Source organism: Chiroxiphia lanceolata, chromosome 2 (assembly GCF_009829145.1).
Source record: "Chiroxiphia lanceolata isolate bChiLan1 chromosome 2, bChiLan1.pri, whole genome shotgun sequence".
In the NCBI taxonomy this organism is placed as follows: Eukaryota; Metazoa; Chordata; class Aves; order Passeriformes; family Pipridae; genus Chiroxiphia; species Chiroxiphia lanceolata.
Window position 1 is genome coordinate 114,965,899 of NC_045638.1, and position 19,519 is coordinate 114,985,417.

General features: G+C 57.0%; 1 protein-coding gene across 1 annotated transcript in view; it reads right to left on the reverse strand.

Annotated features, from left to right (window-relative positions):
• Positions 1-16,867, reverse strand: part of ARHGEF17 (Rho guanine nucleotide exchange factor 17) — a 32,031-nt gene extending 15,164 nt beyond the window's left edge. The window contains exon 1 of the mRNA XM_032680349.1: positions 13,922-16,867. Coding sequence (XP_032536240.1) covers positions 13,922-16,867 — 2,946 coding nt within the window. The remainder of the gene's footprint in view (positions 1-13,921) is intronic.
• Positions 16,868-19,519: the final 2,652 nt, after the last annotated feature.

Here is a 19,519-nt window from a genome sequence, read left to right on the forward strand (position 1 = left end):
CAAATCCATCAGTTTGCTCTTCCCCACCCAGGAGGGGCTTGAGCATTCCCAGGGATTTGAAAACACCTTAAAATGCTTACAAAAGGCCCTGGGGATATCATGTCCTGCCTCCAGCCCTGCAAACAAGGAGGCACTGACACAGGGAAGTCCCAAACCCTTCATTTTTAAAACAAAAAGCAAAAGGGAGAGCAGGAATGTACATCCTGCTGGGATGGGGCATTCAGCATCCGTGGGGTCTCCATCCCTGTCCATATCCCCCTTTCCTGACCTTGCAGACAGGGAAACTGAGGCACATTCCCATCTTTCCACCCCACCATCACCTCAGCACCCACAGTGATGCCTCCTGCCCAGATATGCTTGTAACACCCCCCTCCTGCTTCGTTAATTAAACCTAATTAGCTGCTCACCCCGTTTCCACAGCAACCATTCCATTGCAGCCGGAAAATTTCCTCCTGGTAATGAGGATCATGAGCATCCCACCCCAGGGAGGGAGCAGAGAATGGACAACTCAGCGCATGTCATGGCAGCTCCAGCAGCCTTTAATGCTTCCCTTGCACTGGGATCAGGGAGGAGGGACCTGCAGCACTTGGACTGGGAATGATGGGAGCCAGGACAGCTAATTACAGCCAGGTAATGAGGCTGCTTGCAAGGCAGCAGCTCCTGCAACTGCAATGCCCTGGTCATCCCAGATCCACGGCTGTTGGAATCCTGGCTCTGTCTGGTTTGTTTGGGTTACAATTCCAAGATCTTCTGGGATCCAATTTCTTGGATCCATGTGCATCACAATCCCAGACCCACTGGATTGCAATCCCAGGCTGTTCTGAGTTCCAATCCCAGACCTATTTGGGCTGCAATCCCAAACCCATCTCCGCTGCAATCCCTGGTATATCTGCACTGCAACCCAGGAATGCAATCCTGGGCTCTTCTGGGATGCAATCCCAGATCCATTCCTGTAGTAATCCCTGTTTTATTTGGCTTCCAAAACCAGACTAATTTCTATTGCAATTCCAGATTCATCTGGGTTCCAATCCCAGAACTAACTGGACCCACCTGGGTTGAACCTTTGGATCTGTTTGTGCTGTAATCCCCACCTGGGTTGTAATTCCAATCCCATTCCTGTTGCAATCCCAACCCCATTCCTGTTGCAACCCCAGACCCACCAGGACTGCACACCTGGGTCCATCCACATTGCAGTCCTGGGCTCATTTTCACTGCAATCCCTGATCCATATGGATTGCAATCCCAACACCATTCCTCCTGTAATCCCAGTCCCATTCCTGGACTCACCAGGGATGCCAACCTGGGTCCAACTGCATTGTAATCCCTGATGTATCTGTGTTGCAATCCCAACCCCATTCCTGCTGCAATCCCAGCTCCTCTCCTGCTGCAATCCCAACCCCATCCCTGCTGCAATCCCAACCTTATTCCTGTTATAATCCCAACCCCATCCCTGCTGCAATCCCAACCCCATCCCTGCTGCAATCCCAACCCCATCCCTGCTGCAATCCCAACTCCATCCCTGCTGCTATCCCAACTCATTTCCTGCTGCAATCCCAACCCCATTCCTGCTGCAATCTCAACTCATTTCCTGCTGCAATCCCAACCCCATTCCCGTTGCAATCCCTGCCCCATTGGATCCGCCCCCCGGTGCCGTCTGTGCCGGTGACGCCGCGATGTCGCCGCAGTGTCCCGGCTGCTCCGCCTCCTCCAGCCCTCCCACGGGATCCCTGATCCCTGGGACGAGCAGGGGGATCCCTCCATCCCGGGAGGCTCCTTCCCACTCCCCAAACACCACCCTCGGATCAATCCCTTCATCCACACCAACATTCCCAGTGGATTCTCCGCCGTCTGCTCGCGAGGCTGAGCTTTCTGCCGGTGGATTTGGAAACCTCTCCCAGTCCCACCCTTTGGATGCTGCGAGGGAGAAGGATGTGTGGAGAGGGGTTAATCCCAGGGAATCCTGAATGCCGCCGTGCCCCGCGGGGCCCGATGGAGGCCGGCCCGCCATCCCCCTGGAAAAGGCCGGAGCGGTGCCGGCCATTCCTGAGCCCATTCCCGAGCCCGGACCCCCCTGCCAGCGGCCCGCAGCCCACAGGAAATTCCTGGGAGTGTTTGGCCACTCCAGCAGCTCTGCCTATTTTTAGGGCTGTCTAAAATATGAGCCGGCTATTTTTAGCCCCGCGGCTCTTTGTAAACACCTTTTAGATTTCCTTTCCTTTTTTTTTTTTTTTTTTCCCCCCAACCCGGGTGTTTCCTTTCCCCCAAAACCTCAAACCCTCCCGGGAAAAGCCTGCCAATCCCTTGGAATGGAGCCAAGGGGCTCATCCTTCACTCCAAAGGCTTGTGCCAGCGTGGCAAGGATGCTCCTGAAAGCATAAAGATGGAGAGGATCCAGCCTTGGGCATTGGGGGGGGGCACCCCAAAACTGGGATGGGGGGCTTGGAGAAGGGTTTTTCCATCAGCTTTTCCCTCTGGCATTGGAAATGCAATCCCACTTGGCCTCCTGAAGAAGAATGGGAGATCTCCCACCTTATTTTCTTTTTTAATCAGGCTCAGGGTGCAAATCCATCAGTTTGTTTCCCCCATCCTGGAACAGCGATCCATGAGGAGCTGAAGCATCCCTAGGAATTTTCAAACATCTTAAAATATTTTAAAAAAAGGACCTGGCATATTGCGTCATGGGGCAAAAATACCTGGATTTAGGAAAAATCTGGAGTGTTTCAGACCAGTTTGGGAGTGGGATTTGATACTCAGGGCCTTCCCAGCTCAACTTTCCCGCAGCTGCTGAAGGAGGAGCTAATCCTACCTCCAGCAAAATTATTCCCACCCCTCCAAAACACGCCAAAATTTTAAGAGTAAATAAATACAAGTTGTTTTTCCCTCATTACAGCCTGTTCCTGCTGCCAGGTCCTGATTCTCTGCACTGCTGGGGGGAGATTCCCTGGGATCACGTAGTGATGGATGTGCTGGGAGCAGCCTGAACCTTGGCACCTCCTTGAAATCTCCATTCCCAGCTTGAAAGAAACTGGGATTTCTGCAGATTCTGGAATTTCTGCAGATTTTTCTTTCTCTTGTTCCCAGAGTGGATCCCACTAGAGGGAGCTGGGACATAGTGGGAAACATGGTCCCTGGGGACATTCCCCAGCTCCAGGGCACAGTGAATGCCCAACTTTAACAATTTTAACACACCCTTGGCTCTATTTCTACCAAAAAAAAAAAAAAAGGCTTGGAAACAAAACAGGACCTGCTTCCCTCCATCCCAACCTCCACCACAAATGGCATCACCCCAGCATGGAAAACTTGCTGGTGAACCTGGAAAAACCCCTGGCTGGCACCACCATCCAAAGCAGGAAAATGCTGTTAAATCCAATCTCATATTTCCTCAATCCCTCAGTTTATGGCAGGGAATCACTTGGGGAAAATCCCATTCTGTCCTCCTGGGATGTTTTTAAGCAGGAGGTTGGATTGGGTTTTGTAGGGCTTTCAAGGCAAACCCAACCAGACTTTGTCCCGGGATAAGTTATCCTGTATGTCCAACACCATTCCATATTCCACATGGATAGACGGATGGCAGCCACCAGGGAAAAGACCTGGTTTTGCTGGGGACCAGCCACTGCCATCCCTGGCATCCTTGGGTACCAATCAGTCAGCTCCATCCCTGGATTCCAGTCACTGCTATCCCTGGTACCAGTCCCTCCAGTCCCTGGGTACCAGTCACCTCATTTTTGGGACATGTCAGCCCATTCCTGGGTACCAGTCACCTCCATCCCTGGTACCAGGCACTGCCATCCCTGGGTACCTGTCATCCCATCCCTGGGCACCAGTCACCTCATCCCTGGGCATAAATCACCTCCATCCCTGGGTACCAGACACTTTCCACCCTAAATACCAGTCATCCCATCCTTGGGCACCAATCACCTCCATCCCTGGGTGCCAATTATCTCATCCCTGGGCACCAGTCACCTTCATCCGTGGGTATCAATCCCTGTCATCTCTGGCCACCAGCCACCTCCCTCCCTGCTCCCAAGTCCCCTCATCCCTGAACACCACTCATCCCATCCCTGAGGACCAGCATGCTGCACCCCTGGGACCACCAGGCCCCATGTCCAGGGGAAACCATTCCCATGGGAACACAAGGACCATCCAAGCATCACATCCAGGGCTGCATCCCCTCCCTTCCCAGCCTCTGGCTGCTCTCCCACGGGTAAGAGAAGTCCAAGCTCTCCGAAGAGTAACTTCTTGAAAGGAAATAAGGGCATAAATCAGCAGCTCTGATCCAGCCCTGCTCCAGTTACTAATAATATTCCCGTGTTTATCCGCAGTCCTGGGGCTGGACATGTTTGCTTTTCCCTCACTCGTGGTTTTTCCCAGGCTCCCAGCTCACAGAGGAGCATTGATTTGTTCAGGGATGCTCCCATGGAGAAACTCAGCAGCACAGCCACCTCTGGGATGGGGAGGAAGATGAGGAGGAGGAGGGGAAAAGCAGCTTCAGCCTCAAACAACTGCACGAGGATCCCGTTGTTTTCCCTTCTCTGGCTTCCCGGCCATGGTGATTCATCCCGGGAGGATAAGGCCTGGCTGCAACTCTGCTTGTTAAGTGTGAGAAAAAAGCAGGAATAAAAAAACTAAAGGAGTTGGAGGCAAGTTTTTGCAGGGCAGGGTGGGAGGATGCCGGACATCCCGGGGCTGTCTAGAGGAGCAGTGCCGGTGGGATGGGGAGAGGGGACACGGCGGGAGGCTCCTTTCCCAAAGCACCACAAATTCATCCTCTAACTGTGCCTTGGGGCTCTTTCCATGGGATTTGCACTTGAAATCGGGCTTTGCACCACCAGTGCTGGGGAGAGACCCTGCCAAAATATGAGGATTGGGGTCGTGTTGGCGCATCTCCAGCCATCCTCCCTGCACTGCTGGCAGCATCCCATGGATCCCCCCTCTCCATGCTCCCCCCAAATTAACCACCCCGGAGTGCCATCCATGCTCTGGCATGCTGGCAGAGCCCCTGGACACCCAGTGTCCCCGTGGTCCAGGACACAGCAGGGGGTTTGCCAGCCCCCCGTTCCCATCCAGCCTTTGCCGAGGCCCGGAGCAACTTTCACCAAATATGGAAGGTTTTTTTTGCCTCCGGATTTCGGCAGCAGGGCCACGGCCAAGAGCGCAGCTTTCCAGATGCTGAGGTCAGCCCAGCCCTCCTTCCCTCCCCCTGCTCCTTCTCCACGGCCTCCCAGTGGGATTGGCCCCGCATCCATAGGGAGAGGAGTGATGCCACCCCCCTGACTCGCTGGCATCCCTGGATCCCCCAAAAGCCACACCTTGCATCCTACAGCACCCCAAAAGCAACAGTGATGAGATTTTGGGGAAAGAAGGAAGCCAGGGAGAAAGGTGTCCAGTGCTGGCACACCTTGGCATCTCCACAGGACATGCCCTGGGTGCCAGGTGGAATGGGGTGTGGATCCTGGTGAGGGTGTGCAGGCAGACCTGGGACACCCAGGAGGGTGCCAGCCTGGCACGAGAGGGGTGATGGGCACCAGGAGCCACTGGGGATGGGACCAGGAGCTGACAGGTACCAGGAGGCACTGGGCACCCAGGTCTCCAAGTGGGCCCAGAATTCCAAGCACACCAGAAGTCAAGGGGTATCCAGGAGCCAAAGGGCACTCAGGAGGGATGCTCAGGAGGTGATGGTTGCCCAGGAGCTCCCCGGAGTCCATGGGCACCCAGGAGTTGATGGGCACCAGGATTTGGCAACATCAAGGACCTTCTGGGCACCAGAGAGTCAACAGATATCCCGGATTCCTTGGACACCCAGAAGCCAACAGACATCCCATGGGCATCCAGGAGCTGATGGATGGATCCAACAGAGACTCTGGGCATCCGTGAATCAACAGGCACAAAGCTGCTGCTGGACACCCAGGAGCCAACAGACACATCCAGAGTCTGTGGGCACCCAAGAACTGATGGACTCCCAGCATCCAAGAGGTGCCCAGGAGTCCACGGACACCCAGGAGCCAATGGACACCCAGAGTGGATGGGGATGCAGGAGCCGATAGATTTCCAGAATCCAACAGGCATCAGGATGTCAGGCCCCCATGGGCTGATAGGCCCCCAGGAGCCAAGAAGGACCAGAATTCCATGGGCATCCAGAAATCCACAAGTACCCAGGAACTGAAGGACACCCAGGAGCTGATGGACACCCAGGAGTTGAGAGATGGATGCTTAGGATCAAACAGGTACTAGGAGTCTGCCCATGGATCCACAAGCACCCAGGAGCTGGAGGACAGACACCCAGGAGGTAGGAGCCCCAAACATCCCGTTCTGTGCCCCTTGCCCGGGATTTCTCCTGTCCTTCCTGCCTGGATCCATGTCCTTGGCAGCAGCAACCAGCAGCCTTCATCCCTGGCACCCCCAGTGCCCCACAGACACCCAGTGCCCCACGGACACCCAGTGCCACAGCACCCCCTGGGCGGGTCCCCTCATCCAGCACAGCTGCAAACAGGGCAGGAGGGACCTGGGGATGGGGGGAAGCCCAGCCCTTGCCAGGAACGCCCACATCCCACGTCACACCACGTGGTGACACCTCCCCTGCCCTGTCATTGTCACAGTGACACCCTGGGGTGAGGGGTGAGGAAAGGAGGGGGGGTTCAGCATCTACTGACCTGAGCCAGGTTTGGATGATGGAGGGATGAGTTCCCTCTCCGCTCCCTGAGGCTCTGAGCCATCTACATCCCATCTCACTGGGCTTTGGGGCAACCCAAAAAGAGACCAAAGGACCGGAGTCGATCCCCTACCGCTCCTGCCGGTGTTTCTGCCGAGGGGTCAGGATGAAACTCTTCCAAAAAAAAAAAAAATGCAGGGAGAAAGATGCCAAATCAGGGCAGGCCGACGAGTCTGCTGCTACTCCAGCTAAAAAAAGCAGGAAACCATATCCCAGGCTCGGAGATGCCAATCTTCCCATGCAAACAACTCCCTTCTTGTTTTTTTTGGAGAGTATCAGAGGGCTCAGGAACAGGCAGTTACAAATAGCAACTCCAGGGCACCACCAAGGAAACCTTCTCCAGCGCCAGGAATCATGCAGGGATGCTGGTGTCCTCACACCAGGATGGTGGCTTCTCCAGGGGAGACCAGGTGGTGGCTGTCCCCACATCAGGATGGTGACTTCTCCAAGGGGGACCTGGTGGTGGCTGTTCCCCCCTTTTGGGATGGTGACTCCTCCATGGGGTGCCTGGTGGTGGTTGTCCCCACACTGGGATGGTGACTCTTCCAGGGGGGACTTGGTGGTGGCGGTACCCTCATCAGGCTGGTGACTTCTCCAGAGAAAGCCTGGTGGTGGATACCACCACAGGTGTCCTTTTCCCAGCACATTCATGTCCTGGTGGGGTTCACTGGTGTCCTGGATGTCATGGTGGGGTGGAAGGTGGCAGTGGCTGCCCCATGGCTCCCAAAAAGGGACATGCCCAAGGTCTCTAAGCCAACACAGGGCACGGGGGTCACACAAACCCAACTTCCATCAACCACCCCAAAATGAAAGGGATCCAACTCAAACACTCCACACAAGGCCCACGGGAACACACGGCTCCGGGACGACACCCCTCTGCAGCCAGGAATGGTGCTCTCAAGCCACTGCCCTGGTGGCAGGAGCTGGGCAGAGTGGGAGCAGCCCCCTGCCCCCCTGGAAGCTGAGCAGCTCCGACGGGAGTTTGCTCGGAGAGCGAGTTACTGGAATAGTTTTACCCAGATGCTGATTTTCCTCCTCCTTTCCATTGGCCAGGCCACAGTTCCCAAAGACCCAAAAGCAAACACACTATTTTTAGAGGAGAGTTCATTTACTGGAGCCATTCCCTTCAAAATTCCTCACTCATCCTCTCCATGGAAACCAAGGGAGCCCGGAGAAACAGCCCCACTGGGACCAACCTTCAGAGCTTTAAAAAGAGCCACATTGAGGCAGAGGGGGTGGAAGTGGCTGATTTTTCTCCTCTGGACACATCCTGGCCTGGAGGCACCATGGTGGGAATGGCAAGGGACTTGTTTTGGTGGGTTCTGTCTGTGCAAGCTGGGCTTGATGCCTTCAGGAGGAGACGTCCTGGAAGATGGATCATGGCCACTCCAAAAATCATGTCTGGCATGTGGGGGTTGCTGTCTTGGATGGGTGGTGGGAATGGGTGGAGAGGGATGGCTGGAGGGGAGCATGGACATGGATGGAGATGGACAGAGATGGGAGGAGGTGGGTGGATGGAGATGGAGGAATGACAGATGGATGGATGGATGGATGGATGGATGGATGGATGGATGGATGGATGGATGGGAGGGAGGGAGGGATTCTCTTTCCCTGCTTTCCAGGGAATGCCTTGAGAGAAGAGGAAACTCCACCAGCCAAACCCCAGTGCTGCCTCTCTGCTCCTTCCTTTCGTGTGATGGTACCACCTTCTCCCTCCTGGATTGAGGAGTCCCTGCTGCAGGTCTGGAGATCTAGGAACTGCCCCATCAGGACCTGCCTGGTCAGCACAGGGGATGGAGCTCAGCAATGAAGTCACAGCAAGGGGAGACCTCAGCACCTCCAACCGCACGGGGATCAACATCCATGGGGAATCTCCCACTTCAGGAATATGCCAAGGAAAGGTTCTAAATCAGGGAGCTACAGAATCACTGAACAGTTTGGACAGGAATGGACCTTAAGTTCATCCTGTTTCATCCCCTGCCATGGGCAGGGACACCTTCCACTAGACCAGGTTTCTCCAAGGCCCATCCAGCCTGGCTTTGAACACTTCCAGGGATCCCACAACCCTGGCAATGATGGACTAATGCTGCAGCAACACCCGAGAAGCTCTGAGCCCCCATCCCAGCTGAGATTGGCAGGAGGATCCTGACAAAGCACATCTCAGAGAAGCCGACCTGCTGCTTCCCTGGCAGGAGCAGATGGGAGCGCAAGGCCAGCTCCTCCCAGTAGGAACTTTGGAGGCATGTGATTTTCCATGGAAAAGCCCAGGCATCTGTGTATGGATGCAGGCAGGGTGCAGGGAGGCTGCCCAGGAATGCAGAGTCGGGGATGGCACAGCCCTGTCCCATCCCTGGGCATCCCTGGGGGTGGGACTTTTTGGGCCCTGTGCCCCTCTGCAACAAAGAGCACCTGGATTTCTCCAGCACCAGTGATCTCCCTGTGCATCCCTGAGTACAGCCCAGCACCAGGGAACTCCCTGTGCATCCCTGTGTTCATCCCAGCACCAGAGGTTTCTCTATGCATCTCTGAGTACATCCCAGCACCAAGGATCTATCTCCCTGTGCATCCCTGTGTCTATATTCCAGCACCAGGGATCTCCTTGTGCACACATCCCAGGGATCTCCCTGTGCATCCCTGTGCCTCTTCCAGCACCAAGGATCTCTGTGCATCCCTGAGTACATTCCAGCATCAGGGATCTCCCTGTGCATCCCTGAGTACATTCCAGCATCAGGGATCTCCCTGTGCATCCCTGTGCCCATCCCAGCATCAGGAATCTCCCTCTACACACATCCCAGCATCAGGGATCTCTCCCTGGCAGTGGGGAAGGGAAGGGGCAAAAATAGGCAGAGTTAATGGGATTTTGGCACCAGGGAAGAGTAAAAATTGGGCAGAGTTAAGCAGATTTTGGAACCAGGGAAGAGTAAAAATTGGGCAGAATTAAGGGGATTTTGGTATGGGAGGAGGAAAGGGACAAAAATGGGCAGAATTAAGAGGATTTGGGCTGTTTCACCCACCGGCCACATTTCCTGGCCCCGTGCCAGGGGTGCCACAGTCAGTCCATGCCACTGACAGGCAGTGGGATTCCCTGACGTGGGAATCCTCCTGATTCCAGCCGAGTTCTCCGTGCTCCATCCCGCATCCCACCTCCCTCCCACAGGGCTGCCTGGGCGCCTCCGTTTCCCCCCACTCCAGCATTTCACTGACCACGGCGGCTCCAGGGGCGCAAATCCCAGGCAAACTGGGAGAGGATTTACCAGGATTTATGAGGAAAGCTGGGATTTACCATCCCCATCCCTCACCAGCTTTAATTCTAGATTTCCAGGAACACCGAAAAACGAGACAACTCCCGGCCACAACCCAAAACCTGGTTTCTGTGGAGATTTAGGGCAAGGATAAACAGGTCCAAGTTATCCTGGGATAAACTGAGGGATAAATAGGTCCAAAGATGTCAGATTTTGCCGAGGAGTATATGGATGCAGGGATCCATCCCTTGAGGACGAGCTCGGAGGGAGGATGCTGCAAAGGGGGTGGTTTACACAAGCGTCCCTGGGAATGTGACCCTGACGTTTCCCTCTGGGAATGCCCCTCCATCCCGGATGGGTTTTCCGGGGTGTGCTCACCCCGTTCAGGGAGCACCAGGTGGAGGAGGCGGCAGATGGGGCGCTGGGGCCACGTTCCCACGACTCCCCTGCTCCCGAGAGGTGCTATATTTAAATCAATATTTTCCTGTTTAATCCAAGTGCTGCTAAGTCAACAAACAGAGCCATGATGGAGAACATCCCTCATTTTCCATCCCCAGATGGATTCTGCCATGGGGGGAAAGAAAGATCCATGGGATTGTCCTGCTCATCCCTTTGCCAAGCAGTGAATGGATCCCAAATCCACCCTAAATGCACCCTTGCTCAGTGCTGGAGTGTGCAAGCATGTGCTGTCCATTCCAGTGGTTTAATGGGAAGCTGGAGGCAGGAAAAAGTCTCTATCTTGAGTTTTGGGGTTTTTTTTCCTTGTTTTCTTGAAAGCACCATTTCCTCCCGCAGCTGGAGCGCAATGTGCCTCCAACGGCCCCTCGGGAATTAAAAGCCTCATGTCCATCATCAGGCACAGGGTAAAGGAGCTCCTGTGCACCCAGGATGGCTTGGATGGCTCCAGTTCCATGGAAAAGCTGGAAAGCACCCAGGACAAACAGTCCTGCCCCCGAGGGAGAACAGCACGTTACCTCTCCAGGCAGGACGTGCCGGGAGGCTGAACCCCCCTCACCTCTGCTAAAACCACTGCCAAACCATGGGGTCTGGGAAAATATCCTGGGGGGATCATGCTGCAGGGGTGCTGGATCCCAGGGGAATATTTTAAGGGAATGATGCTGCAGGGGTGCTGGATCCCAGGGGAACATCATAAGGGAATGATGCTGCAGGGATACCCGATCCCAAGAGACTATCCTGGGGGTCTTGGGAGAGAATACTCTGGGGGAGCATCACCACACACACGTGCCAGACCCCATTATTAATCCCTTCCCAGCACAGAGATGGACACCAGGATGTTCCGAAGGATCACCACCACAGTGTGGGATGGATGATCCCACACCCCCAAATTCCCGAGCAGCAATGAACCACTTCCCCTCCCAGACTCCCCAAATCGGCCCTTTCCACTGAGGTAGGGAGGAGAAAAAACGAACAAGTCAAAAATAGAGCTTATTTCTTCTCCTTTGGTCGGGGAGAACATAAATCCCTGTTCCCAGCCAGCCTTCCCGGTGCCAAGTTACATCCGGTCCTTGGTGCTCTCACTAATAATTACGGCAACTCAGTCCCCCCTCTGCCCCCCCAGTCCAAGCTGGTGCCTTCTGAAATAAAACATCCCAGCTCCACTATCCAATAAATCAAAAAGGGAAATAAAAAACTCCTGGTTTCAGCTGGGCTATGGCTGGAGCACAGAGAAATCCCAGGGCAGGAGAGAGATTTGGAGATACAGCCATGGCCTTGCCCTTAAAAGGGAAAATTCGCACCCTCTTCCCTGAGGCTGGAGGGTTCAAGCAAGGTGAGGAGCAGGCTCTGGTCCCACGGGGTGGCCCATGGACACGAGGTGATGCTCAGCCATACTGGGCTCCCAGCTGGTAAAAATCCACCTGGAATGCTCCCAGAGTTGGGATGAAGCTGGAGTTGGGGGGGTGGGGTCAGCAGAGCATCCCTGGTACGGGGTCATCGTGGGGTTGGTGCCATCCCCGGGAGCTGCCTGAGCAGGAAATATCTCTTTATAAATTATTCAAATAGGCCATGTATTATATAAACCTAACACATTAATAATTTAGGAATGCCGCTGGGTGCTCTACCACGCCTTGGGGACCTGCCAATGTCCCCAAGGTGGCATCAGCCCCAGCCCCAGGAGGCCCCTCGTTACCCTGCTTAATTATAACTCTTGATTATTCAACAGCACTTTCCACCCCAAGACTGGAGAGGACAAATTGACACATCGGGAAAAATGCTGCAAAACTCACCCCAAATTCACCCAAAACATCCCCAAGGAAGTGTTAAACAGGAGCCACCGATGGTTGTTGTCTGGCAGTGGGGACAACAGCTGGAGAAGGAGCTGGATGAGGAGCAGAGATCCCTGGAGAATGCCATGGGGGGTATAATGCTGCAGGGATAATGGATCCCAAGAGAAAATCCCGGGGGAATGATGCTGTGGGGATGGCAGGCCCCAGAGGGGGGTGATGCTGCAGAGATGCTGGATCCCACAAGAATATTTTGGGGGAATAATGCAGCAGGGATGATGGACTCCAGGATATCTTGGAGGAAGATGCTGCAGGGATGCTGGATCCCAAGAGAATATCCTGGGGGAATGATGCTGTGGCGATGTTGGGTCCCACAAGAATATTTTGGGGGGAGGATGTTCCAGGGATGCTGGACCCCAGGAGAATATCCTGGGGGAATGATGCTGCAGGGATGCTGGATCCCACAAGAATATCTTGAGGGAATAATGCTGCAGGAATGATGGATCCCACAAGAATATTTTGGAGGGAGGGTGCTCCAGAGATGTTGGATCCCAGGAGAACATCTTGGACTAATGATGCTGTGGGGATGCCAGACCCCAGGAGAACACCTGGAGGGAATGATGCTGTGGGGATGCCAGACCCCAGCAGAGCATTCTGGGGGAAGAGGCCACAGGGATCCAGATTTTGGGAGTATCCAAAGGAAAACCCTCTTGCTTCATGTGGCTCTGCCCTGGACAGCAAGGGTTACACAGCCCTGGGCACCTCAGCCTTGGCTGTTGGAAGGGAATGGTCCAGCCCATCCTCTCCAACCGGCACCGGAGCAGGGGGAGAGAGCCCTGCCAGCACCATTCTTGCCAGCTCCCAGCAAATCCTCCACAGGAACGGGTATTTCTGGGCTTCTCCCAGCGCTATTAAAAGCCCCGTGGGTGCTGGCACTGCTGTGCTCAGGAGGAGGTGATGCTTCCAAGCCCTTCCCGGCACAAACACCCGGAGTGATGGGAACCCAACCCCGCGTTCAAACCAGGGCCAAAGGGCCGGCGGTGCCAAAAACCCACCCCAGGAAAGATCCCAAAACACATGGCTGCACTTTGGAGTGAGCAAAGCACCTTCACACCCCCCAAACTACATCAGTTCTCCCCCAGACAGGATCAAACTTTACCCATCCATCAAATATTCGGTGCATGCACAGGAATGCTTTTCCCCCTTTTTCCCACCCACCAGCACAGCAAAGCCCATGATCCCATGGGAAGGATCGGAGGTTTTTTGAGGGGGAAAATGCAGGTTTGCTCAATAAGGGGTTTAACATGGGGAATCCCAAGCAGAAGGACTGTTTCAGCCTTTGCAGTCAAGGAAAAGGCAATTTCAGGGATGGCCAAGAGCATGACCTTATATATCAGGACCTTACATATCATAAGATGCTATATATAAGCATAACATTTAATAGATATATTTATAAAACCCCCTGCCACCAAAATACAGTGCTATTTAACCTGGACACTGCTTCTTCCCATCCAGAAATTGGGGGTTTATCAGGGAGGTTTGCTCCAACAAACAAGAGCTCTTCTCCTGGGCACTGCTGGGAAGGGCTGGGAAGGCTCTTGGCGCATCCACACACGGGAATTTGTCCACCACAAGGGACACGTGACGGCTCTCCAAAGCCACCAGTGCTCTGGAGGGGTCATGAATCCTGGGAAGTAAAAGTGTTTGTAGGAAGGAGCAGCACTTACCACCTGTGGCTTGGTCCTGGGGCCGTGTTCCTCAGGCAGCCGCGGGCAGCGGGGCAGCCGGGGTGCTGGGGCAGCCGGAGGAGAGCGGGGTCCATCCCCGGGGCTGGGGGATGTGTCACCTGAGTTGAGGGCCAGCATGTACCGCTTGGTGACATCCTCCAGTGAGGGGGGTTGGAGCGTAGGGAAGGCTTTCCCGGGGGAGTGGCTGGTGGTCGGTGTGGGGAGGTGGCCGTGGTGGCCGGAGGGGACGAGCGGCTCGGGGACGGCGATGGGGACGAAGGTGGCAGGCTCGCTGGTGTGCCGCACGTGCTTGGCGGCCGGGCGGCTCTTGGCGAGGACGGCGGGCGCGGGGGGCGGCTGGTTCTCCTGGTGGGCTGCGCGGTTGGAGCGCTTCTTGGAGCTGCGCCGGGCCACGCGAGGGGACAGCACGTCGGCCAGCTTGGGGTCAAAGCCGTAGCCACGGCTGGCACCTGGTGAGAGGATGGGCTCGCTGCTGGATGGGGGGATGCTGGGCTCCAGCTCGCTGATGGCCTCGCCGGGCCCCTCGAAGGCGCCAGCTGGCAGCTCCCCGCGGCGGCTGGGGTCGCTCAGGGACTTCTTCTTGATGGTCTTGCCGTTGCCCTTCTCGTCAATGAGCTTGGCCATGGCGCCGGGCTGGCTCACAATGGTCTGGATGAGGCTGCTGTAGTCCCGTGGGCCATCGCTGCTGAGGGACAGGTCGCTGCCCGCACTGCCCGCGCTGCCAGCAGGCTGGGGGACGCCCGCCTTGGCGCTCAGTGAGCCCAGTAGGTTGCTGTCGACGGAGAAATTCTTCGCCTCCTCCGCCACCGAGCGCCGCCGGTGGGGCATGGGGTCGCTCAGGGATCGGTAGGGCTCGGTGCCGCCCTCGCTGCCACCCTCCATCCCACTGGCACCCGCCGATGGGAACTTCCGTCGGCGCCGCAGGCTGCCAGGCGTGCTTGGCGTCTCGGCTTTGCCAGCTGGAAGGTCTTCGACCGCCGCCGGCGGGTGAGCGGGTAGCAGCATTTCGGAGTCACCGGCCGCCAGCCCGGCGTTGGGTAGCATCCAGGCCTCCACAGCTTGGTGCAGGTCCTGGAAGGGCATCGCCATGGACTCCGGCTCCGTGACGATGCCCTCATCCGTCACGCTGGACTCGTGACCCGACAGCTCCTCCACGGATTTACTGCGGGCGAGGTTCTCCTCTGACTGCACTTCCTTCAAACACCCTGTGCTCTCCACCTGTCCCCGAAGGGTCGTGTCCGTCGTCCCCGTCAGTGCCACCCCCTCAGCGCCCTCCACACCTCCGCTGTCCTTCTGCTCGGCAGCAAAGCCGTAATCCTGCTGGGAACCCATCCTGCTGATCTTCTCGAAGACCTGCCTCGCCTCCTGGATGTACTGATCCTGGATAACCATGGGGAGAGCCTCCTCGTGCCCCCGCTGCCCCCCATCTGGAGCCACCCTGTCCTGGTTGTCAGTGGTGGCCAGGAGGAGCTCGGAGGAGCTCTGCTTCATGGCGCTCTGGAGGAAAAGCCGCCGCGTCCCGGATTTTTCGGAGCAGGTGAAGGACTTGGCACGGCGCAAAGTGGCCGTGAGGTCCTTGAGCGTTGGCCGCTCGCCCGGTGCCCAGCGGTTAGGGGGGTGAGCAGCCCCGCAGCCGCCAGGGGAGGGGGGGGTGATGCCAGAGCATCCATCAGAGCCTGAGTCCAGGCTGATCCTCACCCCTTTCTTCTTCACCTTCAGCTCCGAGAGGTCCGATTTGAGGAAGCTGAGGAGTGTCAGGGTCTCGGTGGCAATGTCGGGGTTGGACAAGGACTTGCGGTGCTCGGCCCGCTCCCCCTCTGGCCCTGGCTGCTGTAGGCTCTCACTCTCACGGTCCGGTTTGGCCTTGGCCATGCCCTGGGGCAGCTTGGGGCGGGCGCGGACCCCCAGCTGTGCCCAGGCCAGGCCATCGCTGGTCCCAAAACTGGGCGACCGATAGATCCCGTACCCCGCCTGGAGAGTCCGCCCTTGGCTGGGCCAACACATCCCAAACTGCTCCTCTTCCTTCAGCGTCTCCGTGCTGGAATACCGACTGCTGCTCCGCGACCCGCCGGGGCTGGAGAAGGGCAGGATGTTCACCTTGGAGACACGGGCCACCACGGGCAGGGGGTGCCGGGGGACCACCCTGGCGCAGCTTTCGGCCTCGGCATCGCCGCCATCCACCGAGGTCTCCCAGGCACCGCTCTCCTTCTTCTTCCGAGCGGCGCGGGGCCGGTGGGCACCGCTCTGCCCCTCGCCCTCGCTGCCCGACGAGGCGCGGGGAGAACGGGCCGCCGCCGCTTCGTCCTCCCCGTTGGCGCGGGGTGATGGGGAGGAGGAGGGTGGTTGCGGTCGAGCCGAGTTATGCCAGGAATGCGGGCCGGGCTCCGGCGGAGCTCCGCGGGGAGAGCGGAGCGCCGGGTGCGGGACGCGGCTGCGGGGCGGGGGCGGCGGGGGAGCCCCGCGGGCGCTCGCGCCGCCGCTCCCCATCCCGCTCCCCGTCCCGCTCCCGGTGCCGCTCCCGCTGCCGCTCCCGGTGCCCCCGGCCGGCTGCCGGCAGCTCTCCCCGAAGAGTTTGCGCATCGCCGGGACGCTGGGCCAGCGCGGCGGCTCCGCGCTCAGCGCCGGGCCCGGCGGCGGCGGCGGCGGGGGCGGCGGGGCGGCCGGGCACGGCGGCGGAGCCCCGGCATGAGCCGGGCCCGCGGGCTCGGGCTCGGCGAAGCGAAGCGAAAGCTGCCGTACCGACGGGGCCAGGCTGCCAAAAGCCCGGCCCGGCTGCTGCTCCGCGCTCGGCGCTGAAACTTTCCTACCCGGGAAGAAGAAGGAGGAGGAGGAGGAGGAGGAGGAGGAGGAGGAGGAAGGCGGGGAGGAGGCGGGCAGGAGGCACCGAGCCGCCGCTACCCCCCGGCCGCTGCCCCCCTCCGCCATTGTCGGTGCCCCCCCGCCGCCGCCGCCGCCTCCGCCCGCCCCCCGGCCCCGCCGCGCCCCGGCCCCGGCCCCGCCGCAGGCACCGCCCGGCCCCGCTCCTCCTCCGGGCAGCCGGCGGGCTGCATCCCTCCCGCTTTGTTTTCTCTCGCTCTCTCTCTCTCCCACCCCCCCCCCTTTTCCTTTTTTTTTTTTTTTTTTTTTTTTGGCTTTTCCTCCTCCCTCACCCCCTGCTTTTTTATTTGTTGCATTCAAATAAACTTTCCTCCCCGGAGGCGGGGTTTGCTCCCGCTGAGGGGGAGGGTTGAAGTTTGGATCCCTTTTAGTTGGTTATTTATTTAATTTTTCTTTTTGGTTTTTTTTTTTTTTTTGAGGGGGTGGTGGGAAGGGGGGGCCGCAGAGCTGCCCTCTCGCTCCCGGGCTCAGTAGGAGCACCTGGCACCACATCCTTCCCCGGCTGCCCATATTTCACCCCCCTCCCGCATCTTTCAACCCCTCCCGCGTCATTCCCCCCCTCCCCGCATTCTTCATCCCCCCCTTCATCCTTCATTCCCACCCCTCCCCAGCATCCTTCATCCCCTTCCCTTGAATAAAAGGAAGCAACTTTTTACGCGGGCATACAGTGATAAGACAAGAGGTTTGAAACTAAAATAGGGGAGATTTTAAACTGGATATTGGGAAGGAATTCTTCCCTGTGAGGGTGGGGAGGCCCTGGCACAGGCTGCCCAGAGAAGCTGTAGCTGCCCCATCCCTGGAAGTGTCCAAGGCCAGGTTGGAGCAACCTGGAATAGTGGAATGTGTCCCTGCCCACAGCAGGGGGTTTGGAATGAAATGACCTTTAATGTCCCTCCCAACCCAAACTATCCATCTCTTCCCAGATTTTTCTTTTTAGGGTAAAACAGGAAAATTAAACAAAAATGTGGGTGCCAGGGAGAGATTCTTCCCGTTGCAGTGGATTTCTCCAGCCCCTGCTTTGCAGCTTGTTCCTGGGGAAGGCAGAACACCTTGTTCCCAATGTGCAAAGCTCCCAGCAAAGCACTGCCCCGTGAACAGATTTCCTCGTGGGTTTTCAGCATCGCTTGTCAGCACTTGCTATTTGCAGCCTATAACCCTTTTTTCCCCCAAGACAGCAGATTTAGCACTGGGGAGGTGAAAACTGAAGGTGGCTGGGATGACTGGGGGGTGAGCTGTGGCCCTGGCAGCCTGGATGGGGCTGGAGAAGTATCCTGAACGTGCAAAGGAAGTTGCTGGCTCTGATTCAGGGTCACAAAAAACCTGCTGGTGATCAAAAAAAAATCCAATATCCCCTGTAAATGCATTTTTCAGGACCTAAAAAGCACCTCCAGTGATGCTGTGAGATGCAAATATTCCTTCCCTGGCTTTCCCTTCCCAACCTCCACCCTCCTTCCCTGTTCCCCCAGGGCTGGGTGTCTCCTGGCTGTAAGGATGATGTCCCCATGATATTTCCCTCCTTCTGGCATTCAGGATGGGATTTTGGGCAGAGCCACGTATTTCATCCCCTCTGGGTGCTGTAGGAGCTGTTCCTCAGAGCTGCTTTTGAGCATCTCAGAAGGAAAGGAGATGATTTGAAGCACTTCCCTCATCTCTAAGACATCATCCCATCACTCCGGTTCCTAGGCCTGCTGGTTCCAAGAGAACTGCTGACAGGATCCCAAGGGCAGGCAGGACGTGGTTGGACCCAAAGGAACCCTTAAAAGCACCCAGAATTGGTGATTCCAATATCAGGACCCTCATCCTGGGGCTGCTGAATGCCCCGGCCTGAGCCCACGCAGTCCCTGCAGCCACCACCAGTTCCCTGCAGCCACTACCAGACTTTTTGAAAGCTGCTTCATTTTTTTCCCCCCTCAGAGCTTTATTGTGGTTAAATTTAGTCTTCCCACATCATCCCACGGGTGCAATCCAGGCACGGGGCGCTGTGATGGAGCAGGGCTCCTTCTTCCCTCCCTCCCTGGTGCCGGGTAGGTGCCCACAGACCCGGCTGGGAACCTACAGACCCGACTGTGTTTCTCCAAATCTAAATATTTTGCGCCCTCTCCTGGGTCCGGGTGGCGTGGCCGGGCACCTCCCACCCTGTCCCCTCCCTTTTGTCTGGGAACACCAGGCCGGAGTTGTCCCACCCCGCCGCTCTCGCAGCTCCCAGGCGTTTTGCCTTTGCACTGCAAGACCCCAAAAATGCATCGGAGGGGATTTTGGCAGCACGGAGCTGCCTTTGCCTCCTCCATCGCACCCCGTGCCCCAACCCAAAGTCAATGTCCTCCCCATCGGGACACGGCCACCGCTCCTACAAAACCGGGTGGTTTGAGCCAACAGCGGCACAGGATCCCCCTCCATCCCAGCCCAAGTGATGCTGAGATCTTTGAGCGTCATCCAAGAGCCTGTGACCACTCTGGGCACCCTCCTCATCCTCGTGACAGTAAGGAGACACACTGGGACCACCCCCACTGGATGCTGGGGAGGTCCCTGGGTGGCCAAGTACCCGAGGAGGACACCAGGTACCTGCAGGGAGCAAGTGAGGTTGGAGTTGTGCCCTTGGTCAGGTGTAGGCAGCCAAGCTGGAGGGATGTTCATCCCTGGAGATTTGAAGCAAATTGCTTAAATCGACTCAGATGTGATTATGACAACCAGTGAAAAACG